Source organism: Arvicola amphibius, chromosome 15, assembly GCF_903992535.2.
Source record: "Arvicola amphibius chromosome 15, mArvAmp1.2, whole genome shotgun sequence".
Taxonomy (NCBI): domain Eukaryota; kingdom Metazoa; phylum Chordata; class Mammalia; order Rodentia; family Cricetidae; genus Arvicola; species Arvicola amphibius.
In genome coordinates this window covers 47770936-47798924 of record NC_052061.1, presented here as the reverse complement: position 1 = coordinate 47798924, position 27989 = coordinate 47770936, and the positions used below count along the sequence as shown (strand labels likewise).

The 27989-nt window shown below is 49.8% G+C and overlaps 2 protein-coding genes across 2 annotated transcripts in view; both read left to right on the top strand.

Moving 5' to 3' along the window:
• Ca5a (carbonic anhydrase 5A) overlaps positions 1-646 on the top strand; it is a 28401-nt gene extending 27755 nt beyond the window's left edge. Inside the window, exon 7 of the mRNA XM_038312451.2 lies at positions 432-646. Coding sequence (XP_038168379.1) covers positions 432-575 — 144 coding nt within the window. The 3' untranslated portion in view covers positions 576-646. The remainder of the gene's footprint in view (positions 1-431) is intronic.
• A 9839-nt stretch (positions 647-10485) lies between these two features.
• The window catches only part of Slc7a5 (solute carrier family 7 member 5), a 30849-nt gene continuing 13345 nt past the window's right edge, over positions 10486-27989 (top strand). Inside the window, exon 1 of the mRNA XM_038313085.1 lies at positions 10486-11017. Coding sequence (XP_038169013.1) covers positions 10486-11017 — 532 coding nt within the window. The remainder of the gene's footprint in view (positions 11018-27989) is intronic.

Below are 27989 nucleotides of genomic sequence, written 5' to 3'. Positions count from 1 at the left end.
TGCCTGGGAACGTCTGTGTAAGAACAAAAGTGATACCAACTTGGACCTGAGTTCTTGCCCATCTCATCACAGTTCAGTGGGGGGTGGGGGTAGGGGGGTGTATATCATGGCACATGGCACACAAAGGACTCCTTCCCTACCTACGTGGCTCACTCCATGGCTGACAAGTTGGTGCTGGATGTTGGCTGGGCCTCAGTACCCTTCTGTGGTCTTTCTATGGGGCTACTGGGGTTCTGTCATGACTGTGGGCTCTCCAGTCCCAACAAGATGGCAGCTACAGTGCAGCTAACGGACCTTCTGGGGTCACTGGTCCATTATACTGTGTTATGTTGGTCACATAGGGACACCTCTGATTCAGTGTGGGAGGGGACACCTGGCACCTGTCTCCCCCCAGGTTGGCCTCAGCTCACTCTGGCTGCCCTCTATTCCAGCTGGCAGCATTCCGCACTCTCTTGTTTTCTGGACGTGGCGAGGAAGAAGAGGCAATGGCGAACAACTACCGCCCACTCCAGCCCCTCCTGGACCGGAAAGTCCGTGCGTCCTTCCGGGCCACTAGGATAGGCAGAACGGAGTGAAAACGAGGTGTGCACTTTGCAGGGGTGTCATGTGACGTGACACGTGGATTAAAAAGAAGACGAGATCATTACTCCAGTAAACCTGCTTTTTTTGTTGCGAGTAAGAGAAATACTTGAAAGCAACTGAAGGAACAGGGCTGCAGGGACAGCTCAGCCTACAAAGATCTTACCTGAGGCCATAAGGACCTGCGTTCAGATCCCCAGTATCCGCCCAGAAAGGGTGTGCATCTAAATCTCAGTGGTGGCGATATGGAAAGTGGAGGCAGGGGATCCCTGGGAGCCTGCCAGCAGCCAGCCAGGAATATGTCATAAAATTCCAGGACAAAGAGAAGTCTTGTCTCAAGCAAAATGTGGTATGTATCTGAGGACTGATGTGACACCCTTTGACCTGCACATGCAAAAAGTGCACATTTGCATCTGTACACACATGTGCACCAAAGTACCCAAATCATTTATGTGTGCATGTGAGCGTGCACGCGCGCGCGCACACACACACACACACACACACACAAAGAAACTTAAGCTCATAGGGTAGAACCCTGGACAGGGCCATCTCAGGAGACCCAAGACAGGTTTCTACAAAATGGCCTTCAAGATGGAGCAAGTTGCCAGAGGTGGTGGCTCATTCCTTTAATTCCAGCACCAGAGAGGCAGGGCAAGTTGCCAGAGGTGGTGGCTTATTCCTTTAATTCCAGCACCAGAGAGGCAGGGGGTGGGTGGGTGGGGAGAATGGATCTTTGTGAGTTTGAGGCCAATCTCATGCATGTTGTCTGCTCTGGTTTACATAATGAGTTCTAGGACAGTCAGAGCTACATAGTGAGGTCCTGTCTCAAAAACAAAACAAAACAAACAAATAAACAAAAAAGGCAACAAAATCCTAAACAAATTAAAAAAGACTGAGCCAATCACCTACACTCAGACTGGCTTCTCAGCTCTGTTTGCTCCTCTTTGTGCATGGATGTCTTCTGTGCATCATGGCTAGGGCCATCCAGAGTTCTCAACAACACAGATGATGAGATCAATATCTTCTTCATCATTGTCAAACCCAGGGCCCCTATATCACATTATGGTGGGCTTGAAGAACCCCAAGTACAGTCAGAGTTCAGGAAGACCAAGGCTATAGTCAAGGTGTGAGCAAGGCCTGTTCTTTCTAGAGGCCCTGGAGAGAATCAGTATACAGCCCCAGGCTGGTGTGGAATTAATTCTCCTCCTCCTCCTCTTCCTCCCCCTCCTCCTCCTTCTCCTCCTCCTCCTCCTCCTCCTCCTCCTCCTCCTCCTCCTCCTCCTCCTCCTCCTCCTCCTCCTGTGATCTAGCCCTACGGCCTCCCTCCAGAAAGAGCCCTCATGATTATCTGGCGTCCACACACAACTCAGGATCAGCTCTTCATAACAATGTCCTTCATCCCATCGCAGAGTCCCTGAGGCCAAATCACACGTCCTTAGGGGGAAGATTAAGACGTGGGTGTCTCTGAGGAGCATGGTAGTCCTCCCCTCAGACTCCTTGAGTCCCCTGACATTCAGGAAGGAAGAGGACCTTGAAAAGGAATACCTGCCTTCGCCACCAGATTGCTCCTAGACGCCCCTCTGCTCTATGCCCTTCATGCATATTGATTGCTCTACTTTACCGGAAAAAAAAAAAAAAGATGGCATGTTCACCTGCCAGGGCCTGGACTGTGTTTCCGGATGCCTCACCTGGTTGTGGAGCCAAGGAGAAAGAAGTGCTTTAGCAGGGTACACGGCCTCACTCCACTCCACTAGCCAAGAGACCGTGGTGACCTGGGGCCTCCATGATGACCTCCCTAAAAACATCACCCCACATGACATCCTGGCCTCCAGCTGCCTCACACTACTCCATCGGGCTGAGCCTCCAGCTTCTGGCCACTTCCTGGGATTCTCCACCCTCAGATGGCCCTGCGCTCATCCCTTCCTGGGTCTTTGGCAATGGCTCACCCTTTGTCTGTCACACTCTGGTCCTTAGCCCTACTGTTTCTTCTTGTGACCTCTCAGCCCAATGGACCCAATGTGTCCTGGGGTCCATCTCTCTCTGTTAGCCTTCATTATCAGCCTCCTAGGAATCAAACTCCAGTGGAGCGAAGACGGTTCTGCTGAGTCTCTAGAAGAGCTCTCGGCATATCACAAGACCCTCAGTGTTTATTTCACAGAAGAACGGGAGCTGCCGCCTGTGTCTGCACCTGCTCTTTCCACTACAGAGGTGAGCCTGCGCACATCACACAGCATCAGGAAGCCAAGAAGATTGCCAGGCTCGGAGGCATCACCTGCACTCTGGATTGGGACTACCTGAGGCTCCACCACCTCTTCCAGGTGCCAACAGGTGTCCCGTCACCTAAGCCATTCTGGGCTCTTTTTTTTTTTTCTAACTGCTTGCTTGCTTGCTTGGAAGAAAGAAAATCCCTGTCCATATGGTAGTTATTAATTTCATTACATTAATTTTTTCCCCCTCAGGTAGAAACACAGTTTAACAAACAACCTCCTCATGCTAGCTTCAACATCCCTTTACTGCCAGGTACGCAATGAAAAACAGCACGGAAAAACAAGCAAGCACTAATCTGCTTCCCAAAGCACACTGTGTTTCACTGGGGAAAATAAAGAATAAATATGTATTCTGGTCCACAAATAGCATGCCGAATCAAAGAGAGCTCGCATAGCCCCTGGGTTTACTTTGGCAGTGGTTCATTCCTCTCCCACCCCAGCGCTTCCTATGGTATCAACAACGTACAGCCAGGCAGTGTCCTGGAGTAACTACAGAGAAGAAGCTGCCTGGGCTTCCTGACATGCTTCCCCGTGGAAGAGCAGTGTAGAGGTCAGTGCGCATTTGTGACCAGGGTAGTAGTAGCTGGCCCAGGTGCAGCGAGCACCTGAAGGCCACCCTTGACTTCCAGGCACTTTGAGTGTCTTGGCGTCGTGGCTAGCAGCAGAATACTAGAGAGCCAAGTGGCTCTGTCAGTTCAGATGTGACATAAGAGGGGAAGTGATCTTCGTGTCTTCAGCTGGCACCCAATATCCATTCTTGAAACTTAAGGAAAGCCAATCATTCTCAAGTCCCTAGTGAAGGATCTTCAACCCACATGAACAAGTGGCTCCAACGAGAAAAGACCACACATAGACATTTCTGACATCCTGGTCATGCGTGAGAGTGCACACCCATAACTGTTGTACATGGGGTGCTGGGGCTGGGGGGGTCTCATGTTTAAGATCACCTGTCTGCTCTCTGTCTCCCCAGTGCTGAGGTTACAGGTGAGCACCACCATGCTTGGCTTTTCGTAAAGATGAAACCCAGGTCCTCAAGCTTGTATGGTCTGCCCTCTGTGCATCATACAAGGGAAAAGGCAGCATCAGTGAGAGAGAAAGTCCTGAAGTCTAAACGCGGGCATAAAGCTGCTTCCACTGGACCAGACAGTTTGGGAAACTCTGTCAGAAAGGTGCTTGGACCTCGGGTTCTGCAAGCAAGAGGCCTCTTTTGTGGTGTGCCAGGAAATGCGATTGGGACCATGTGTTAACTGTCCATAGACAACCATTGTCATGGGGTCTCTGAGGTAGAGAAGGCAAGATGGGGGCACCTACGGAGAGGGAGGGGCTTAGCTCCACTGTGGCCACCATGTCACATCCAGCAAGAACTCAGGCAGGATCCTGCAGCGACTCTTTTCTCTAAAGGTACGGATGCCTTGTCTCCGAAAAACATTCCCCTTTGTTAGCTATTTTTAAAAAGCCATGTTAGCTTGGGGACACTGATACACTCCCAGGAAGAGGACTGAGCCTGGACACATTGCTACAAAACTACAAACAAAATGAGAGGAAAAGGCTTTGATATCAGCCCTCAAAGGCGACTCAAAGGGCAAAAAACAAAGGAGACTCCTTCACAGGCCTGAGTGCTCTGTCCAGAGCCCACACACGTCATTGTCTTCAGACTATCTGGCTCAGCTTTGAAAGTTCAAGGCTCTCTCCTTGGCTCTTGTGTTATTTTCCCTAATTTAAGGATGCAAATGTGTGAGAACTCTGGCTGGGTCCACGTGAGGAGGCCACACTAGACCAATCTCCCAATACCATCTCCTAGGAACAGCAGACAGTCTCCTCAGCACGCCCATCCCTGTGCCTACTCTGTAGCCCATCGTGTGACCTGGGCCATCACTCTCTCCCAGCCCCAGAGCAAGTATGGCCATCTGAAGGGACCGAGAGTAACTTCTCCCCTTGCTGGATACCCATTCTTTCTTCCCCTGAAGTGGTGTCCTTGGGGAAGCCCCCAAGGTCTATGCTGTGTCTACATCCAGCTATGGTCTATGGTCGATGGGTACTGCACAACTCAAGACATGTCCCTCTGTGGACAGCTGGGCTGTTGCGCCTGCCATCATAGCCCAGTTTGACACTCAGAGGCCCCTCCACGCCAATGGCTCCTACATCCACCCAGTGCCACAGACAGACTTGGGGATGCCTGCCCTCTTCAGCTCCTACTCACCGTGTCTAAGGAATCAGTGAGGGCCTGTCAGTGGGACACCAACATCATCAACCCTTCCAGATCCCTGCTGTTTCACGTAATGTCATGCCCTGACCAGTCTCCCTGACTTTCGACTTATCCACTATCCTTCCTCTCCCTGATCTCACCGAATTTACTGCTTTGAATGCAGAAGTGTCAGTATGTGTGGTTGTGAAGTAGACATAATCCTTTAGCTTCCCTATTCCAGACGCTTCTTGTGGTATTGAGGGTTAAGCACGTTTCTCCCTCTGGGGGCCAGGACCCCTCCCTCTTTTACAGAGACCAACAGCTGTGTATGTGGCTCCCTGACTGTTTGCAGGAGCCTCTTCTTCCTATCCTTAACTTCCTCCTCAGCCATCTTCCCTGTGGGGCCTCCTGGGTTCTCCCTGAGCACCAACAACAGGGAATAGCTTGCTTTCACCACAGGCCCCTCATCACCTAAGGAGCTGCAGAGGAATAGCAGTAATGTGTTCCACTCATGTTTGCTTGAGACAGGACCTCACACAGACCACACTGATGTGGAACACGTGATCCTCCTGCCCACTAGCACCCCAAGTGTTGGGTTTATAGGCATGTACCACCAGGCCCAGTCTGACCACAGCCTTTTTGGGTTCTGAGGTGGAGCCTTTTCTGTCTCCACAGCAGGAAGGATAGAGGGTAGATGTACTTCTCAGATGAAGATTAATCTCTTCATCAGAATTTCCTGTAATCTTGGGGATCTTTTTCAGCACACTTGCTTCTGAACTTGAAAGTTATCTTTGTTTTTTGTTTTTGTTTTTTCAAGACAGGGTTTCTCTGTAGCTTTGGAGCCTGTCCTGGAACTAGCTCTTATAGACCAGGCTGGCCTCGAACTCACAGAGATCCGCCTGCCTCTGCTTCCCGAGTGCTGGGATTAAAGGCGTGCGCCACCACCGCCCGGCTGAAAGTTATCTTTAAGCAAGGTAAATTATGCTGATCCTTCTATTGAATTCCAAAAATTCTGAGGGCCATTTAGTACACATGCTCTCAAACATATAAACTCAAATCTGGTCATGCACCATAATGACAGGTGTGTGTGTGTGTGCGCGCGCGCGCGCGTGCGCGTGCGCGCTTGCGCGTGCATACTTACATGTGGTACAATCCTTCTTTTGTTTTACCCCATAATTAAACATGCAGTTGAGTCTAATTGTTCAGCCTAACAGCTATTTACTGATACTATGCTGTTAGAGCACAGGGCCGTTAGGGTCCAGAAACAAAAGAACACGGGGTGGTGCAGGCATGTAACCCCATCAGCACCTGAGAGGCAGAGGCAGGCAGACCTTGGTGAGCTTAAGGCCAGCCTGGTCTACATGGCAAGTACCAGGCCAGGGTTACAGTGAGAGACCCTGTTTTAGAAAACAGCAGGCCAGAGACCCCAGATGAAAGGTGTATGCTGCAGGGAGCCTTGAACCCAGAGTTGGGGGAAGCACGAGTAGTCTACATTAGAGGTGAAACAGGGTGGGGAGGGGACACGCAGGGCTGGGGCTCTCTGAGGAATAAAGCACAGAGAACTGGGGCAGAGGAACTAGTAAGGCCTGAGAGATGCCAAGGAGCAATGCAAAAGCCCGAGGGGCCTAAGGAGCTGCCCAAGAGCAGGGCAGGGTGCTTCACTCCGGGCATTTTGTTTTCTGAGACAGGGCTTTATGAAATCCAGGCTGGCCTGGAACACATAATCCTCCTGCCTCAGCTTTCAGTATGTTTGGTTGGTTTATAGGTGTTTGCTGCCCAGTACTCATGGGTGAAAGGATCAAATTTCTTCTTTCCCAGAGCCAAAATGACCCCAGTTGGTTCCTCCACTGGCTTCATAGTACAGGATCCTGTTCTCTGCAAGAGTCGTTAAGAACTGGGGCTGAGTGTGCTCAGGGCGTTGTGGTTCTTTGGGAAAAGGGCTCGTCCTATGCACCTGCTCTGTGGTTTCCTTGCAGGTCTGAGCACCTGCAGTTGGGGTTTCAAAAATCACTAGTGAGGCCAAACAGAAACAGGCTCACAGAGGCCAGAGACCCGAGAGGGTCCAGCTATCTTCTCATGCAAGGCACACTAGGCTCCAGACACTCCGCACACCGACCATCTCCACTGTGGGAGACAGGGCTGCTGGAGGGGGTGTGCTGTCTCAGCCCAAGTGTACCAGGGTCCACTCCCACTGCACAGAGACAAACGAAAGGCCTGCTGGAACGACAAGCAAAGGCTGCTGTCCACAGAGGTCGTGGATGCTCACATTCACCTCAAGCATGTGGCTAGCATTGCTCTGGAAAAACCCCTTCTTGCCAGCTTTTTTGCCATCAAGAATCTGGAGGGGGAAAAAAAGAAAGGAAGGAAAGGTGGCTGGGGTGATGATAGCTCAGTTGGTAAAGCATTTGTCTTGTGGGCAGGAAGACCTGAGTTTAATCTCTCAGAACCCATGTTAAAAAAGAAAGGGATGGAAGGAAGGAAGGAAGGAAGGAAGGAAGGGAGGGAGGGAGGGAGGGAGGGAGGGAGGGAGGGAGGAAGGAAGGCAGGCAGGCCGGCCAGGTGTGGTGACACAGGCTTCTAATCCCAGTGCTGGGAAGGCAAAGCCAGGCAACCCAGAGGGCTCACTGGCAAGGCAGCCTAGCCCACTCAGCAAGTTCCAGGCCTATGAGAGATCCTCTTTCTAAACATAAAGGTTTATAGGGGTCTTGAGAGAGTCTGACCATTGCAGATATTCACACCTGCTCTGCTTTCAAGATGGAGATGGGAAGACAGGGCTCCACAACATCCTGTCGGCTCTGTAAGAATACTCAACACCCTTTCTTTTTTTTCGTTTTTTTTTTTTTTTTTTTTTTTTTTTTTTTTTTTTTTTTTTTTTTTTTTTTTTTTTTTTTCCGAGACAGGGTTTCCCTGTAGTTTCTAGAGCCTGTCCTGGAACTAGCTCTTGTAGACCAGGCTGGCCTCGAACTCAGAGATCCGCCTGCCTCTGCCTCCGGAGTGCTGGGATTAAAGGCGTGCGCCACCACCGCCCGGCTCAACACTCTTTCAAATCCCTTACCAGCCAGCTGAAGAGCTAGCCACTAGGATATGCGCTGTTCCTGAATCCACCAGTAGATGGCACTCCTGGAAAAGATTTCAGAATCTTAGCTGGTGGAACAGGAGTTACAGGTCAGAGAGAGATAATTGATGAACACCAAAGCCGCAGTGCAGGAAGAAGTCTAAGGCCCTAAATAACCCTGTGAAAAGCAGCAGGAGAGGAGCCATGGGTCTTGGGGACATTCACTGGACCTGGTTACCCTTCCTAGAAAGGACCACAGCAGCTACCCAGGACCTCAATTCCCAGGCACCAACCCTCCCAACTGTACCTGGGCACAAGGTTCCCCTCTGCTTTCCCTGTTGGTGCTAATTCCTTCTCGGAATTCCAGACCCAGAAAAGCCATTTGAACCTGCCTGCTTGTCCCCGTGACCACCTCCTTGGCCTCTAGTAGTGTCCTTGGCTTAATGATGGCTGTGATTTTACAAGTCCAGGGACTATAACTACCCCTGGCTCACACCAAAGCTCCCCTATGGCTGTTGTGCAGAACCTAGCTACTGTGACCGGGAACGGGCTCCAAAAGATGCAAGGGTTAGCCACCCACAGGTGGGCAGCTTTCTGGCCTTGAGGTCGAAGGCCACGAGGGCACGCTTTCAGGGCAGGCAAGCTAACATACCTGCAAAGCCAGTTTCCTCATTTACAAAGCGGCCATATGTCCTGTTAAATTAGGAGCTGCACCTTAGCAATGCCTCAGTGAGCTGGTGGTATGCTTCTGACTTTCTGAAAGGACCATGTAAAGAATGAGGGAGCCGGGAGCTGGGGTGCATGCCTTTAATCCCAGCATTCAGGACACTGAGGCTATGAGTTTGAGGCTAGCCTGGTCTACAGAGAGAGTTCCAAAACAGTCAGAGCTGTTACACCGAGAAAGCCTGTCTTGAGGAAAAAAAACAAAAACAGAAGAAAAAAAAGAAAAGAAAAGAAAAGAAAAGAAAGAAAAGAATGGGAGGGGCAAGTTTCTCAACCTTCCCAAAGCCACCAACTTGGGTGGTCTGTAGTATGGCATGTTAATGTTAGTGTGACCTTTTAGCACCTTGGCTGCTCAGGCTACAGAGATTCCAGTGTGTCATTGATGTGTACGCCGGACTTACTGGAATGAGGCGAGGTGGGCGCTCCAGTGACCTGCCGTGGAGTCCTTGACTAAATACCCCCTGAACATGAGCTTCCTGGTTGCGGCTACAGATGCAGAGATGGCGAGAAGTTTGACCGTCTTCACTGGTCAGGTCTCCGGAGTGGGGAAGCCAGAGGTATCTGCTTGGCAGATTAGACTGAAAAGTACGCCTGGCTCTCATCCTCACAGGTCTGAAGGCTCTCCTTGAAGTAAGGCCCCTCCCTCACCCTGGCTTCTGCTTGTTTGTGAGTTTTCCTGAGGACCCCTTGGAACAGAGAAGAGAATCCTAGGTGAAAAGGTAGTCTTAGGGCTTCCCGGTTTGACCTTGACCAGTGACTGGAATTTTACCAGGACACCGGTCAGCTCAAATCACCATGCCCTGCAACTGGGCCGGCAGTGGAGATATTCTTCTCTGACCACTTTGCCCCCAAAGCCCTCTTACCTAAGATTTCCTAAGAATGACAAGCTAAAAGCCCTCTCACCCTACAGCCTGCCTTTAAAACCCCTACAAAAATTTGGGGGTTTCTCATACTAGGGGGTACCGTCTTCCAAAGCTTGCTTCTCCAAGTTGGGTGTACCACTAGGCACGCTTCTAACAAGACTCTCCTAGGGATCAGAAGGATATCTAAACCCGGTAATGGGTTGTTCCCATCCTGGCCTGTTCTTCCCTGCTTCCAGAGCTGAAGGGTCACTCCACCATGCCTCGTTTCCTCAGGCTGGACCATATGTGTACCCACCCCCCACCCCCGAGAGGCACAGGCCGCGCAGACTGGAGGGAGGTGAGACACGTTCCCTCTCGGTCCCAGCCAGGCAACGCCTGGATTCCCTGCAGGTGGTGGGCGTGCATCCTGTACTGTACCACCCTTCCGGTACTTTGACCCCTGGCGAGTCCTCTGCAGCACTGGCTTCACCTGGGGCAGAAAGAGGCAGGAGAACCACGCCCTTACAGTCCGGCAGCCCAGTATCCTGCAGAGAGGGACTTGTGAGGACCTGTGCTCCCCACGCGCGACTCCAGTCAGAAGCTCCCGCGCCACGCGCTCTAACAGGCCTGAGGGCGGGGTCACGAGGGGGAGGTGGGTGGGGCTTTTGCGGACCGACCAACGGCGGAGGTGATGGGCGGAGCCTAGCGGATGAGTAACGGCGAGGATAAAAGGCCGAGAGGCTGGTAAGGGCGTAGACGCGTTTCTCTGTACGCGGAGAGCGGCTCGGCCGCGCGCACGCCGGGCATCCAGGCCGAGCCGGGAACGCCGAGAGCATGGCCGGCGCGGGCGCGAAGCGGCGCGCGGTGGCGGCCCCGGCGGCGGAGGAAGAGAAGCAGGCGCGGGAGAAGATGCTGGAGGGGCGGCGCGCGGACGGAGAGGACTCTGGGGGCGAAGGCGTGACCCTGCAGCGCAACATCACACTGCTCAACGGTGTGGCCATCATCGTGGGCACCATCATCGGCTCGGGCATCTTCGTTACGCCCACAGGCGTGCTCAAGGAGGCGGGCTCGCCCGGATTGGCGCTGGTGGTGTGGGCTGTGTGCGGTGTCTTCTCCATCGTGGGCGCGCTCTGCTACGCCGAGCTGGGCACCACCATCTCCAAGTCCGGCGGCGATTACGCCTACATGTTGGAGGTCTACGGCTCGCTGCCCGCCTTCCTCAAGCTCTGGATTGAGCTGCTCATCATTCGACCCTCCTCGCAGTACATCGTGGCGCTGGTCTTCGCCACGTACCTGCTCAAGCCGATCTTCCCCACCTGTCCAGTGCCTGAGGAGGCAGCCAAGCTCGTGGCCTGCCTCTGCGTGCGTAAGTAAGGGCCCGGGCCCGGGTCCGGGTCCGGGCTGGAGCGGGGCGGGCGAGTGCCGAGGTCCCTGTCCCTACAGTTCATTCCGTGTGCCCACCCCAGCATCTTCCATCTCTCTCGGCAGTTTCAGGCTAAAGTCACAGGTTCCCGTACCCACGTGCGTTTCATTAACTCATTCACAGTGTCTACACTTTCGGGTCAGCCCTCGCGAGACCTCAGTGGGTGCCGACTCTGACTCCGCGGCGGGGGTCCCGCTTCCCGACCTGATTATAAAATATATAAATAATATATTATAAAATCATTTAATTTAAAATTATAAAATTATTTATAAAATATATAAATAATATATAAAATATGAACGCGCGAGAGCAGTACTCCCTGCCTCTTTCAAAGCACCACGTGGAGTGTGTGTGTCAGTTTCCTGTTTCAGCTTCAATCGCTGACTGGTTGCTAAGAGGGAAATTGCAGTTAAAAAAAAAAACAAAAAACAAACTTACGTTATTCAGACTGGCCTGTCGGAAATTATTGCTTGGGCTGACGCATGAGAAACGGTAGTAATAAACGTGTGTGGTAGTGAAAGCTGCTTGCTCATTAGAACTGAGCAGCAAAATTGTGTAAAGACTGCCAATCAGTAAAGGACTGGCGCTTAGCTGTAGGCAGTCTGTGGGTGGGCTTGGGGCTCCCAAGATGTGCCAGTTAACAGCTTCTGAGTGTAGGCCTTACAGAACTCATAGGTCAGGAGGGACTGGTTTCTGCTTTCTGAAAACATTTGGGAGATTTTTCATGGGGGGGGGGAGGATGTGATCATTTGAAGCAAATGCCATCTGATTGGGGGGACAAACTGGAAATCGTGCTGCTTTCAGAATTTACAGATGAGTTCATTCAGCTAAGACAAATTTATCTGTTTGCCTGGATAATAGACAGAAGGAGAGGGTACCAGGGCAGCAGGGCCACGCTTAAAGTTTTGGGCTTTGAGCCATGGAGGTCGCTGTGGGCACTGGAGCCGGTGCTGAATGGCAATGCTTGTTGGCACTTTGGTGAGACTTGTCCCTTGTTGTAAGTTAGTAGCCTTCAAGTGTGCTCTTCAGTTCTGAGACCTCTACTCTGCTCTGTGGTGCTGGGCAGAGACTGACAGGGTGATCACGATAAGGTCTCCTTGCTGTTTGCTTGCTTCGTGTGTTTAAAAAAAAAAAAATCATAGTCAAGGTTGGTCAGCAAAAGCACTGGGCTGGCCAGGAACAGCCCCGCCTTGAAACAGTACATCACTGCCCTTGTTGGGTCAGAATTTGAACCATCCAGCTTTCACCATTAATTGGAATTACTTGGCCTTTAGGCAAGATAGGGAATGGCACGGGCATCTTTAGTGTTTTTTGTTTGTTTTTGAGACGGGTCTCACTATGTAGCCCTGGCTGGCCCACAACTTGCCTCTTTCTGCCTCCCACGTGCAGGGAGTAAGTGTGTGCACCACCATGCCAAGTTGGCACGGGCATCTTTAAAGAACTCACACTCCGGTCAGAGTGGACCTAGAAAGCTGGTTTCTGCTTCTGCAGATGCTAGTGAACTGTAGGAAACGATGCTTGCCCACAGGAGGCAGGGAGGGTGAAGGGTTTGCAAAGGTCCTCTCTTTTAAAGATGTTTTTCAGTGCTTCATTTTGCACGCTGGTAGAGGTCAGAGGATGCTTTATGGGAGTTGCTAGTTCTCTCTTTCCACCACGTGAGTCCCTGGGATGGAACTCAGATCTTCATATTTGGCAGCAAGCCCTTTTATCCTCCGAACCATCTTGCTGGCCTAAATGCTTTCTTTCTAATAATAATAATAATAAAAGCTGGCAGTGATGGCGCATGCCTTTAATCCCAGCACAGAGGCAGGCGGATCTGAGTTTCAGGCCACCCCAGCCTGGTCTACAGAGCTCCAGGACAGCCAGGGGCTACACAGAGAACCCTGTCTTCAAGAAACCAAATAAATAAAATAACATGGATGGATAATTGTCTAAATATTGAACTTATGTAAACATGTAAGAGTCAAACATGAGCTCTCCTATCACTCCCACCCTGTGGCTAATGGTAAAGTCCCAATTGGATCATAATAGACACCTTTTAAAGCCTGCGGGGACCCAGCATGTTTCAACTCTTCAGGAAAGCTTCATTTAGGGTTCCAACAAACTTATGCAGCATTTGGGAGTTTTGAAGCCTTAAGAATGAACTGAGTGGGGGAGTGGGGGCATGACACGAGGGGTGGGGGATAATGAGGAGCTAGTGCCTTCCATGGAGCCTGCAGCAAGTCACTTTCTCAAGGACTTCTTTTGTGATCCATGGGTTTGGTGGGGGTTTTGTTTTGTTTAAATTAAAAAAATATGTATATGAGTGTCTTGTCTGCATGTGTGTCTGTACACCTGTGTCCATTGCCTGTGGAGACCAGAAGAGAGAGTTACAGACAGCTGTAATCCACTATCTGGGTGCTGGGGATTGAACCCCAGTCCTCTGGAAGAGCACCCATTTCTTTTAAGCATTGATCCATTTCTCCAATCCCACGACACAGGGTTTTTAAAAACCATCTTACGTAGCTTTCTTACAATCCTTTGCAGCTGCTATGGGTAGAATCCTCTGGGAAGTTCTAGAATGGATATCCCATGGCCTGAGTTCTGGAGTGCCACGGTGACAGGTGCTGCAGACAGTTCTGTTTCTGCAAACCACAGCTATGTGTGTGCCACTGCCTTCCAGTTTGGAATGAGGGTTCTAGGCTCCCACAGGAGGGCATCATCTATGCCTGCTTAAAACAGGCAGAAGTCTAGAAAGGGAGCTAGGCTTGGGAAGGCAAGAGGACCCCTAGTGGAGGCCAGAAGGGCTGCAAAGTCTTTCAAGGCCTGGGTGTTGGCTGGGGAGGCTTGTACTCTTGAGTGTATGCCAGTGAGTGCCCTGTTCTTTCTGGAGGGCGCTTCTGGGGAACGTCGCGTTCCCTGGTTTCCATGCCTTGGGAAAGGCCCTGAGGCAGCACCAGGAGTCAGATTTTGGAGCAGAGGTCTGGTTTCTGTTGTTCACTGTGCTTGTCTCTCCACACGTTTCCTTTATCCAGTTAAGACTGTATTGGGAAATGACTTGACGTTAGCCCAGAGTAAACCCACTCATAGTAGAGGTAGATGCCATCTCCCTTAGAGCGAGTCTGGATCCCGCTCTTTATCCTTGGACCTGATGTGGGAAACCTGGAGAGGAGTCTGTCTGTCTGTCTGTCTTTCTTTTGTGAGGGTTGTGTGTGTGTATGTGTGTGTGTGTGTGTGGCTTTTTTTTTTTTAGACAGGGTTTCTCTGTAGCTTTGGAGCCTGTCCTGGAAATAGCTCTTATAGACCAGGCTGGCCTCAAACTCACAGAGATCCACCTGCCTCTGCCTCCTGAGTGCTGAGATTAAAGGCGTGTGTCACCACTGCGTGGCAAGTGTTTCATAAAGATGAGAAGACTTGATCTCCACATCTTTTTGGATGGCCATGTGCCTGTGTGAGTGAGGCCTGGGGTGTGTGGCTTGTTCTTGCCTAAGTGAAGCTCAGTAGCTTGGGTAGTATCAAGTTGACTGGGAGCCCAGCGTCTTGGGTAAGTTTGTACTGCTGTTATGAACACCATGGCCAAGAGCAACTTGGAGGAAAAGAGGAAAAGGTTTTATTTCATCTTAACAACTTATAGTCTGTCATTCAGAGAAGTTGGGGCAGGAACTTAGAGGCAGTAAATTGATGCAGGAGCCATAGAGGAATGTTGCTTACTCGTTTGTTCTTCATGGCTTGCCCGGCTGCTTTTTGTTTTGTTTTGGTTTTGGTTTTTGGGTTTTGTGTGTGTGTGTGTGTGTGTGTGTGTGTATGTGTTTGTTTCAAGACTGGGGAACCTGTCCTGGAACTAGCTCTCGTAGACCAGGCTGGCCTTGAACTTCCAGAGATCTGCCTGCCTCTGCCTCCTGAGTGCTGGGATTAAAGGCTTGCACCACCACCGCCCAGCTCCTGGCTTTTTTTCCCAGTTCTTTTTTTTTTTATTTTTTTTTTTTAATTTTTATTAAAAATTTCCGCCTCCTCCCTGCCTCCCATCTACCCCCTTCCACTCCCCCTTCCTCTCCTGTCCAAAGAGCAGTAAGGGTTCCCTGCCCTGTGGGAAGTCCAAGTTGTTTTTGTTTTTTTTTAATGGCATCCAGGACCATCTGCACACCATGGCACTCCCCTCCCCCACATGAGCTGCACCTTCCCATATGAGTCATTCACCAAGAAAATGCATTATAGTCTTGCCTCCAGGCAGCTCTTCTGGGATATTTTTTTCAATTCAGAGTCCTTCTACCCACATGACTCTAGCTTAGTGCCTGGATTTGTCTTGTTGCAGAATTCTACAAACTGGAGCTGAGATTCTGTCTGGGCTGGGATTTATCTAATCTCAACGGGCCACGGCTGTCTGTGCTGAGGTGCACAGGAGTGTAGCAGCCTAGACTCCAGAGCTACACAGGCTCTGGGTGTGGCCAGTTCTCTTCTCTCTGGAGAGAAGCCCCTAGAGGGAGGCCTGAGCAGGCTCACTGTTTCTCTGCCACTTGTGTCTTTCCCAGACTCATGAGTGTGAAGGTTGTGGCCCGCAGACTAGTCTGCAACATCCTGTCCTTTTCCTGGTTGGGTGGAGGATGGTACCTTACCTGCTAAAGTTTGACCTCAGGTGACTGGCTGGCCTGGACTCCTCAGTGCCAGGAAACTCACTACTCCTAACTCTCCACTAAATAGTCGGGCAGGACTTTCTTAGCTGGCATGTGCCTGGGGACCTGTAACCTGAGCTGTTTCCCACCTTCAGATTAGAAGCATTGCGTTTCTGATTGGAGAACTCCACAAGGACCCTGAACCTCCACTTGTAACTCTGTAGAATTAGGGTCCATCCTGCCTGGGTATTGGTGGAGAGTTTTATTTAGCGTGCACCACAGGGCCGGTCTCACAGGATCCAAGTGTCATCTTCTGTGCTCTGTCCCGTGTATCTGCTCCCTCTTCCCATGGAGCAGCCCCGCTTCTGCATTGAGAGAAGGGAGAAAGAAACTCTGAAGGATGTCAGCAGCCTCCTTTCCTCTGAAGCTTGGGCTGCAGGGCATAAACTTCCCGTGGGTGAAGAAGTGTAGACTCCTGCTCGACCCTGCCTGGGTTTCTGACGGCCATCGGGCTGGCCAGGCTCCGCTGACCAGGTCAGTGGGTCAGCTGAGTAATGGAGAGGATGGGGATGTCCTGACCTTTTGCCCTTTCTTTTCAAGTCGCCTGCTGGTTTCACCCCCAAGACGACCTCTGCTGTAGACCCCACTCCTCAGTCCTGGGTTGGAGTTTCTGGGCACTGCCATGGCTGGGCTGAGGCCAAGGCTCTGTTGTTGCTAAGGTGCCAGGGGCCCCAGTGTCTGGAGCCGAAAGCCCAATACTGCTGACGACAGCTCAGTAATTAGCAGTGAAGTCGGCTTTCCCAGCCAGACATGAAAATGCATGCACGCTGAGCAGATGACACCCAGTCATGGGATCTGGGGCCCAGACATGAATAGTTCACAGAACCTGTGACCAGGACAGGCAAGAAACAAGGCAGGCATTTAGGCATTAAAGCACTGTAGCCCTTGGAGGGGGGGGGGGGCGGATTATGCCCAGGCGCTCTGCCCAGGCCCTGAGGTACAAGTGAGGGCGAGCACCCTGAAAGCATTGCTTCTGCCTGGCACATTCCTGGCCTCTGCGTATTTCCTCTGCTAATCATTCCCATGGCTCACAGCTAGGGAAACTGAGTCAGGAGTTCAACTGGGAGCACCCAGCCACGCCTCTGGGCAGGGTCTGTTACCTGTTGTGTCAGGATCCTGGGGTGACCTTGGTCAGGACATCCGGGAATCTATTCTGCTAGGGTAAGGATGCGGGCTGCTCAGAGTTTTCAGCAGCAGTTAGACCCCTGAGGAAAGGCTTCTTCCCTCTGGGTGATTGTAGGAAGCTGGCCAGCCACCCCTCCATCACCCTACCACAATCTCCACTGGGATGGGCTTTACACAGCCATCGGTCTACCCCGGGAAGTCCTGGAGGTTGATGCCTCCTTATTCACCTCTGGGACACTATACGGTGACACAGTAGGCTCAGTGCCCCCACTCAGCGAGACTGTTCCCAGAGCCTTATGGATTGCTGGCCATGGGAAGCAGCCTCAAGAACAGTGTTCCATGTCCCGGGTCTTACCCATTCTAGTCGTGCATGCCAGCCTCCAATAGATTCCCCTAGACACCTTTGCTCCTCCCACTGCCCTGACCCGAGCGGAGGACTCACACCCAGCAGCCCTTGTCACCTAGCAGTGTTCTGAGCTGTTGCTTTCCAGGTAGCCAGGCACAGCACACCTGTGTGCCACAGGGAGACGGAGAGCCTGAGATGCCTCATTCCTGAGCACCAGCCGTCAGACCGGATAAATACCATTGCCTGGGTACTTTTCTGTGCCGTGCCCACACTTCCCCTCTTCCAGGATTTGCTGCTATGCAAAGAATTAGCCGGATTTCCCATTCCAGTTCTCAGGAGCCTGGTGTGTGCAACCTGATCCACACTGAGTCATCTGACCTTGGGCCTGGCCAGCATCTGTCACTGCTAAGACCTCATGGTATGGCAGCTGCTCGTGGTCAGTGAGGGGCCTGCCTTCAGCTGCAGGAGCAGAAGGGTCTAGAAGTAGATCTTTACTGCGTTCTCTGGGGTCTCATTAGCCTGGCTTGTGTTGGAGGATTCAGGGCCACAGAAATGGCCTGAGCCAGTACCTGACTCTGTTGTGTCTTGAGCTGTGAGTTCCCCAGACTTGTGGCCCAGGGTGGAGTTGACAGTTCTCACAGCAGTGGGTAAGGTAGAGCCTGCAGGGGCACCTGCTGAGTGGAGCAGCTTCCTAAAGTCCTGTACAGTGGTGTCCTGGATTCTTAGGCCCTGTCAGCTGGCAACTCCCCTAAGCCCAGAGATTCTGCCCTGGCTGTTCCTGCCGGACCTGACTGAGATGGAGAGAGGCCTTGGAGTCCGTGTCAGTGCCCACTTGGCAGAAATCAGCTGGGGGTTCCCTGGGAGAGGGGGCACTGAGCTGAGGAAATGTTAGATGAAGAGAAATGAAGACAGAAACATAGGATAGACCAGGAGGACTGAAGGCTAATACCAAACAGCCCCAAGTTCATTTCTCAAGCAGCAAAAGGCAGAACAAAGAGCAGTACAGTTAGCTAACCACCTCCTTACACTGTCCTTGGGAGGAAGTTCAAGCAGGTGCATTATCTTATTCAGCTAAGCAACTTCTAATCTCTAATGAGGAGTGTCATTGGCTGGCATATACCAGTCCAAATCTTAGGAGAAAAAAAAATGTGCTCTTTCAACTGGGCAAAAATTCTTTTTCTATGGGCTAACACAGACATTACTCATAGCTCTCAAGGTTATGAGGAAAAGCAGAGCAGCAAGCTTGAACTCAAATGACTTCAAGTCAGAAATGACTCCAGATGGAAACTGAGTCACACGTGAGCTCCCACACATTCCCCCCTTTATTTATTTATTTATATATATATATATATATATATATATATACATATATATGTATATATGTGTGTGTGTGTGTATGTGTATATATATATATATATATATATATATATATATATATATATATATATATATATTGGTTTTTCGAGACAGGGTTTCCCTGTAGTTTCTAGAGCCTGTCCTGGAACTAGCTCTTGTAGACCAGGCTGGCCTTGAACTCAGAGATCCGCCTGCCTCTGCCTCCCGAGTGCTGGGATTAAAGGCGTGCGCCACCACCGCCCGGCTTCCTTTTTATATTTTTTAAGGACCTCTCAGTCCCTCAGAAGACTCTGTCTGCCTTGGAGGTTCCTTACATACTCTAGTCTTACCCGTCATGGGAAAATGGATTCTAGAGATCCATCTCCTGTCTTAGATCGAAAAGGAAGGGACAAAGAAAACTTACCCGGCTCTGATTGACAGTCTCTGGCAATAAGTTTTTAGGGAAGTGTGCTGAGTTTTACTCCATGAGGTTCTTAGCCCACTATCTACAGTTAGTTCATAATCAGCTTGAAAACTATAGGTAAACAAATTATGTCCAACAGAACACAAGCTCCAGCAACTGCAATACTACTAAGAAGTAAAGTTAGTGCTGACCATGATGCAACAGCCTTCTTAAATTTCTCCAAAATACCTTCAGCTGCTTTTGCTGCATTCAAATCCAATTTAGCCTTTTTCAATTCCAAGATGTCTTGATGTAATTTAGCCAAATCTAAAGATTCGTTAGAATCATGCCAGATTCCCTCAAGATGTGCCTTAACTCTCCCAAACGATAACACTTGCATTATACACAGACGAAGTAACATTTGGAGCAGGTAGTTATCCGCAATTGATGCTTGGCTGTGTTTGTCCCCCAAGTGGGAACCTGGTGAAACGGATACAGACTGGGAACAGAGTTAAATTTATGGACTCATTTGAAAATTGTAAACTCATAGTCTCAATAATTAAGGAAGGGGAAGAGTCCCAGGAGAGAAAGAAAAACACCATAATCCTTTTACCTTGTGAGAAGTGGATCCAAGTTTTATAATTCTCTTCATTTTCTGAAGTTTGTATGAATTTCCATTTTATAAAAAGCGGCCGGGCGGTGGTGGCGCACGCCTTTAATCTCAGCACTCGGGAGGCAGAGGCAGGCGGATCTCTGTGAGTTCAAGGCTAGCCTGGTCTACAAGAGCTAGTTCCAGGACAGGCTCTAAAAAAGCTGCAGAGAAACCCTGTCTCGAAAAACCAAAAAAAAAAAAGAAAAGCGTAAAAGTTTTAGATATATTAGCATTATCAATCTGTACTAAAATCCATGGTGTAGACAAAGCAGGTAAAATAGGTATCCCTAAAACAGCAGAATCAAACTCCATCCTTGAGTCCTAGCAAAAACTATAGATTTGGGCTAAACAGCATGTAACCCTATGTTCCAAAGACAACCAAAAGAAATTTAAAATCTTGAGCTTGTGACCCAAACAGTAAGCAGTCATTGCTCTATCAGCTTGTCAGGACACTATTAATCTTAAATTCTAAAGTTTTGTAATCCTAGTATAATATTGTGGAAGGAGAAAGAAATCTTGTAATAATTTCTATATACATCTTAAACCATTATTTCTTACAAATTGTATCTATATTTTTGAGAATATCCTCTCAGACCCATATAATCCAAGCTTTTAAACCTTCAGAGCCTTCTAACCTGTATTGATGTCCTCAGGCCTTTATATTTTTTAGACCCTCAGAATCAATATAGACTCATAATATAAACATTTTGTCCTATTATTAACCATCGTAGGAGCAGTTAGACTGCAGTTTCCGTTCATGGATCACAGGCATAATGTTGACAGTTTTTAATAAACATGTCTGAACTTGTCTATGGAAGTCTGAATAGCTAAGAGCTTTAGTTTGTCATTTCGTGGGAGGCCAATCATCTAGACCCATGTAACTCAGAGGGTTGCAATATGATGATTAATTATCACTTGTATTTAGGACCTCAGTCTTCCTTTCTTCTTTAGAGAACATGATCCCATTATTAGCATAACTACTCTGCAGTGACGAATACCAGCCTTGCTAATGAAGAAAATCAACCAGAATTAACATGGTAAAATCTCCAGTGTTTTTATAGTTTTCTTTTAAACTCAGCATTGCTTATAGACAAATTCATTTTCCTACTTTATTTCACTCTCTTGTTTGTGCCCTTATCCTTCAGACAGCATGCAAATCTCCATCAATATCCCCTTCTCATTTCTTTCAGTGGTCCAGAACATTGCATAGATACATCATTTCAAACAAGAGCCAAAATATAATATATATATATATATGTATCACAATAAGAATAACTTAAACATGCATTGACATATAAAAACCTGTACCAGTGTGAAACTTTTGAAACTAGCAGTTTTATCTTAATCCAGATAACAATATTTGTTACCTATTAGATCTAAATGAGTTTTTTTTTATTATTATGTATACAGTATTCTGTCTGTGTGTCTGCCTACAGGCCAGAAGAGGGCACCAGACCCCATTACAGATGGTTGTGAGCCACCATGTGGTTGCTGGGAATTGAACTCAGGACCTTTGGAAGAGCAGGCAATGCTCTTAACCTCTGAGCCATCTCTCTAGCCCCTAAAACCAGTATTTTTTTTCCTGTGGAAACGAAAGCACATTTCCCCCCAAACATCGTGCATCTTTGACTTTTAGTTTAAAATCAACGCTTCCCAAAGTATACAGGTTGGTATGAGTCAACATTTGTTCAAGCAGCATCAGGACAGAAGGGTTAAGATGAGAAACTGCTGGCTAGCAGGAGAGACCTTGAGTCTTAGCACAGTGAAGAAGAACTTGGCTTAGAAAAGAAAAGAGGGGGAGCAGTGCTGGTGGGCACAGAATGTCCTTGACTGCCAGGGTTCCTGAAAAAAAAAATGATAACTTCTGCGGCCACAATCTCAGAGTCTCTGTTTCACATTCATGCAGTTTTTCAACTGCAAGCGGTCAGTTCTCTGCTGCCCCATTCACATGAGCATGTCTTTCCAGAGTCGCTGCTCTGCCCAGCTCAGCCTGTGCACCCCCTCCTTGCAGGAGTGGGCCAGAGAACAATGGAGGGGGGTGACCCTTGCCATACCTCTCCTTTGAGAAGTTTTTCTTCAGGACCCAAAGTTTTGGAACTGATGCAATAAAAATGCACAGGAGGCTAGAGCAGAGGCTGCCTGCCTCATCTCTACGATAAAGAAGATCTATAGACATAATGACAAACAGGTACCGGTACCACTTAAGCTTTTCAAAGACACAAACACATAAAACAGGACAGCAACATAGTAACAGTCTAAACTCAGACCAAGACAAAGAGCGCTCATTCATTCACACACCTTTTTAAATCTCTAGACTCACTTTCCCTTCCACAGGGAGCCTGGGGCACACATCCTTTACACATTTCAAAAACTGAAGCAATTGCTGTTCTTCCTCAGCACCCCTAACCTTTGAAATCTCTATAAGGAAATGTTCAAACTCTAGAAATTGAGGCAGTTGTTGATGCTTTACCTTAGCATCTCTGGCTTTTAAAGTATTGCTAAGTGTACAAAGAACTGTTTACCAGTTCCTTGGTCCATCCATAGCTACTTTTTACACTTATACTCAAGTTACTTTTCACCAAGTTACTTCTTATTTACACTTATACTCAATTACTTCTTATACTTATTTTTCTCACGCTGCACAGCCATCCTCTTTTGTATGTAAACCCTTGCTTCTACTTACCTTTGTATTTACAACATAGGGATCCCGGTGAAGCTCGCTGCAGATCTTCCTTTTACTGAGTGCACTCTTTCACCTGGCTGCGACCATCACATTGGTCCCCCAGTGCCTGACTCCATACTTGGCGCCACTCGGTCAGAGCCCACTCCGGTCGAAATCTGCTGGGGTTCTTTTGGAGGGGGCGCTGAGCTGAGGAAATGTTAGATGAAGAGAAATGAAGACAGAAACATAGGATAGACCTGGAGGACCAAAGGCTAATACCAAACAGCCCCGAGTTTATTTCTCAGGCAACATATATACTACAGGCAAAAGGCAGAACAAAGAGCAGCACAGCAAAGCTATCCACCTCCCTGCACTGGCCTTGAGAGGAAGTTCAAGCAGGTGCATTATCTTATTCAGCTAAGCAACTTCTAATCTCTAACGAGGAGTGCCTCTGGCTGGCATACATCAGCCCAAATCTTTTTTTTTTTTTTTTTTAATTTATTTATTTATTATGTACACAATGCTCCGTCTGTGTGGACGCCTGCAGGCCAGAAGAGGGCGCCAGACCTCACCACAGATGGTTGTGAGCCACCATGCGGTTGCTGGGAATTGAACTCAGGACCCTTGGAAGAGCAGACAATGCTCTCAACCACTGAGCCATCTCTCCAGCCCCATCAGCCCAAATCTTAATAGGAAAAAAGTGTGCTCTTTTAACTGGGCAAAAATATTCTTTCTATGGGCTATCACAGACGTTACCTCAAGGTTACTGGGAAGAGCAGAGCAAGCAAGCTTGAACTCAAATGACTTCAAGTCAGAAATGACTCCAGATGGAAACTGAGTCACACATGGGCTCCCACAAATCTATTATTAAGAGCTACATGCCCCCCCACCCAGTTCTAACACACACAGTTGCATGCATCCTGGTGACACCTGAATGTACCCTCACATTCAGCAAGCTTATTGTAGTGTTTCTGCCATCTGCCATCTACGCTTCAAATATCCAGACACACACACAGACCCCTGCGGCTAGACTGCTCTAGTACTGCGTGAGGGACATCAAGGTTAGGCCTATGACAGGCTGTGGTACTTAGGGATCTGGGTGCCTCCTTCCCCACAAACTGCTGTGTGCTGGAGCAGGTCTGACTCGCTTTTTCTTGAAAGCTTCACCCGTGGAGGAATTGGGGGTGCCATATATAGATGTGTGAGTCTCTGCACTTCGCTGATGGTGAGGAGCCCTCATCACTCATACACAGCTTCGTTTCTGTGGATACTCAGCATTGCAGGGATCACATTAAAAGGGCCACAAAGCCCTTGGCATGGGATTTAAGCCGTATGGTAGTAGTTGGGGTTCTGCTTGTGGAATGGGCATTAGGTATGCTATGGAGGCCAGACAGCCTTTTGGAGCTGCCAGGAACCCTTGAGACTTCTGCCTTGAGAAGTCTTAGGAAGTCGCTGGGGGTGAGTGGGTGTTTTTCTTAGCCCAGGACTTAGGTGTTAGTGAGTTTCAGTTTATTAAGCTGACTTTTTCTGGCCCATTGAAAAGATATGCCAGGCCTGTTTGAACAGTCTCTGGTTCCTGCACCCCTGGAACTGTATTTGGTTGGCTAGTGCTAAGTGTGTGCTTAGTGTATATGAGGTCTCTTTCCCACCCCCACAGCAAGAGAAAGGTAATGGAGAAACCACATAGACTCGAGCCTGAGGGTGGAGCACGGGAATTAGAACATGTGCAACCAGCCTGCTAGACACCATATCCATAGAACATTGAAGACTCCATAGCAGAACTGTGAGTCGTCTTGGTCCATCAGAGTGACAGCCTGTGCTGGAGTTGTATCACACCATGCAGGTTTCCTGACCTCAGTGACCAGAGTGGAGAAGGCCAGTGCAGCCGTGTGAATTCTCTGGAACCCAGAAAAGAAGGCTTAGAGGAGTCGCTCACTGCTGTGTGAGTGGTGCCCAGGGCTAGTGACTTCAGCATGTGGGATCTTGCAGATCGCAGGTCAGCTGTCTTGGACTTAGCTGGGTAGAAATTATAGTCGTTTGTTTGTTTCTCCCAGCACCTGGGGAGCCTGGCCAGATGAGTACAAGGGTGACTGGCCACTAGACATCCCCCCTATTTACTGCGAGGCAGACCCTGAATCAGTGCACAGAGGGGTTCACTGAGGCTCTCATAGGCTCTCCCTGGGAGACTTGAGTGGGGCATTGGAGACAACCTAGACTTTAAGGAGTCAGGAGATGCTGCTGGCCCTCAGGGAGTCCTGTGTTTGCCAGCAGGGTTGCCCACTAGTCTTGGGTCCCTGTGTATCCTGACTGGATTCAGATGGAACCACTTGCAGGAGCCAGACTCACTTCCAGACAGGGTCCCAGGTCTACTGCCGACTGTTGTTTGATGAGAACGCTGCTGAGTGGGATCTCCGAGGCAGCCCACACTCAAACCTTAGCTCAGCTGTTGGTCCAGAGGAGAAGTGTCCTGAGGGACAACCCAGCCACGCTTCCTAGAACCTGTGAAGCCACCAACCACTTCCTCTACCCTCCCTCAGGAGCCTTGAGATATTTGGTGCTGCTGGGGGAGTCTGGGCAGGACCAGCCTCACTTGCCTAGTGAGTTTCTAGCCTGCCTATTGGTATACGTGAGGCTGAGGCAGCAGCTCCTCGGTGGCTGTCTCTGCCCTGAGTATGATTCTCGAGGGGAAAGATCCTAGTACCTTCGTATAGACCCCAGCCAGAACAGAAGACCATATTCACACAGTGTCCTGGTGCCAAATGTCCTCCCAGCTGTGGGTGTCAGGGTGACCCTAAGGCTTCTTCCGTGACTGGGGCACTGTGTTCTGGTAACCTGGCCAGACAGTAAAGGATCTCTCTGGCACACTGCACCTCTGTAAGATGTGAGCCATGGAGCCCTGTGGTATCACCATGCAGCTGGTTAGGGATGAAACTAACGTGCCGGGTGAAGAGCAGTCATTATTAGGCCTGTGGGAGGAGGGCCTGGCCTGCCAGCTATCTAGCTATCTGCAGCCAGTATGAGGCTCTGGGCTTTATCTCACTGGCCCAGCTGGTGCCGAGAGCCAGCACAGCCACACTTATCTAGGGGGTACCATGTGGGGAACTCCAAAGAGGACCAGCTTCCACCCTCTATGCCATGGCCACGCTTATCCCCCTACCAGAGGCTGTGTATCAACAGCAGTGGGTCAAAGCAGTCAGTCATGCTGCCTGCGTCTTTGATGGGGAAACAGTGGAGAGGTGGCAGATTGTCTGGGTAGGGAACTGAGGTTCCTTCCGGTCAGTCAGCCTTCTGAGAACCTCATGACAGTGTCTTGTGAAGGCCAGGAGCCCCTGGATTCAGATGAATTCACTCATTTAGTCCAGATTATTTTGTTTGGAAAACAGGGCTGTGGGAAATAATAATAGTCTTGTCTGCTCGTTACCGAGTCAGTGAGCATTACCGTTTCCTCACCTGCTTCGGTTTTCATGAGAGACAGAGTATAGAGTTTCTTTTGTTCTGTCTTATTCTAAGGTCAGAGAAGTCAGCAGCTAGGAAGGAAGAGTTCAGCCCCAATTGCCAAGGCCTGGCACGTGCTGGCCCTCCTCTGTCCACTTGGCCAGGAGTGAGGCTGTTTTAGGCTTGGCCATCAGGCATGGCAGGGTATTCGCGGAGTAGGGGAGGGGCCCTCTGACAGCCAGGATGGTGCTCTGACACACTGTTCTCTGTCCCTTCCTCAGAGGTTCAGAGGGACACCTTACACAGGGCCACTCAGCAGAGACATTATCTGGAGCCCAGGGCTGTGTCATACTTTTCCCTCGGCTGCCAAGGCTGTGGCACAGTCACAGCGGCTTAGGACTTAGGCACACCCCTCCTGCTGGCTCACCCCAGCCAAATGGGATCTGAGAAGTGATGATGCAATCTGCCAGCCTCTTGCAGCCAGAGCCTGGTGTCTGGGGAGACAGGATCAGGAGAGACTTGGCATCCTGAGCTTGTGTCTCACCTCTCAGGACATGTGAGACTGTCTCAGGAAAGCTGACTGGAAGAATGGTGTCCTCTGGGTAAAGGAACAAAGGCTGCCGATGGGGAGGCATTTCAAAGGGGACTCGTGTTCATCTTGCATTCCCTTCTCACCCTTTCACTCTGGGAGACTTGGGAGTTTTCAAGCAGGTCTTTGTAGTAGCTGCAGCTCCCCAGCCAGTGGAGCTTTCTCTGAGCACAGTCACAGCCCAGAGTTGCATCAGCCAGAGCTATAAAGAGGGAGGTGACTCAATGCTAATGAGATCTGACTTCCTGGAGGTAAAGCAACTGCCATGGCTTCCATCCCCCAGCACTAGGGAGTCTTCCTGTTTTCCTTCCACCTGAGGTTGGCTAAGTTCAGATAATTAATGTAGATTTCTGTCTTTGGGTCTATTCCCCAAACTGCAAAATTATGTGTAATTAGTCTGGCTGGGGGAAAATACCTCCTGGCATCTGGGAGGCCTGAGTGTGAGTCGGCTGGGCTTCTCTGGAAATTGCTCAGTAGGGAAGCAATGAGCTTCTTCCTACGTCCTGGAGAAGTCAGGATGCTGGTAGACCCCTACCTTGCTGTGGGCATCTTAGGCTGCATGCTGTACTGGTTAATGTTTGACCAAGGCAAGCCAGGAACTGCCCCCTCCCCCAGAGTAGAGTGTAGAGGCTTCCTAGCTCTAGTCCCTAGTATGGGGCCCCAGCTGCTTCCAAGGGGGTGGAGTCGGTATGGCTGGTTTCTCAGTGTTTTCATTTATGTTTCCATACAGCACAGCGTCGACTCCCCAGTTCCTTACTCCACACCTATGCACTCTTGCCAAGGTCTTGGGGTTCATTAGGGGACCAGGCAGTCCTATCTCAGCTGCCTATCTGCAGCCCTTCTGGGTTCCTGAGGCTCTGCCTTCACCCTGTGTGTCCAGTTGCTCAGATGTCTACACAATATTAATTGTGCTTTTCACATTCAATATATGCCAGTCAAACAGAAGCTGGCACATGTGTCTATTTTGCCATGCCCTGAGTCCACCTGCTTGCAGCAACATATGGGGACATCTGTTCCATTCGATCCTCACCTGCAGCCTCTGCCCCTATTGCCCCATTGCTCGCCTCTTGGCTTATCAGAATCACACAGACAGGATGCCTCATCTCCCTGCTTCCACCAGCCTCATGGAAGGCTCTCTTTGAGGAGAGGGTCGCCTCACAGCTTACAGTGCTGTCAGAGAACCACGTAGGTACCAGGATTAAGTGGCCATCCTCCAAGTGGCAGGTTTGGATTTCTCTTGTGCCTGCAGCCAGTGCTCTCCACAGGATCAGGTACACATAGGTAACAGATGAAGGCGGTTCTGATGGGAAGTCCATCAGGAGGCTGAAACCACTTAGTCACATGGAAATCTTAGCCAGGCATGGTGGCACACGTCTAATCCCAGCTCTCAGGAAGCTGGAGCAGAGGATCCAGAGTTGGGGCCCTGTCTGATAATAATTCTAAAAATGGGGGTGGGAGTGGGGATAGGTGGCATAGCCTTTCCAGCCAGCACTAAGAAGGGTTTGACAGAGTTTGAGCCTAGCCTAGGCTACGAGGTAAGACCCTGTCTATGAAAACCAAAAAGAAGAGCCGGGCATGGTTGCGCACGTCTTTAATCCTGGCACTCAGGAGGCAGAGGCAGGTGGATCTCTGTGAGTTTGAGGCAGCCTGGGCTACAAGAGCTAGTTCTGGGACAGGCTCCAAAGCTACAGAGAAACCATGTCTCAAAAAATCAAAAAG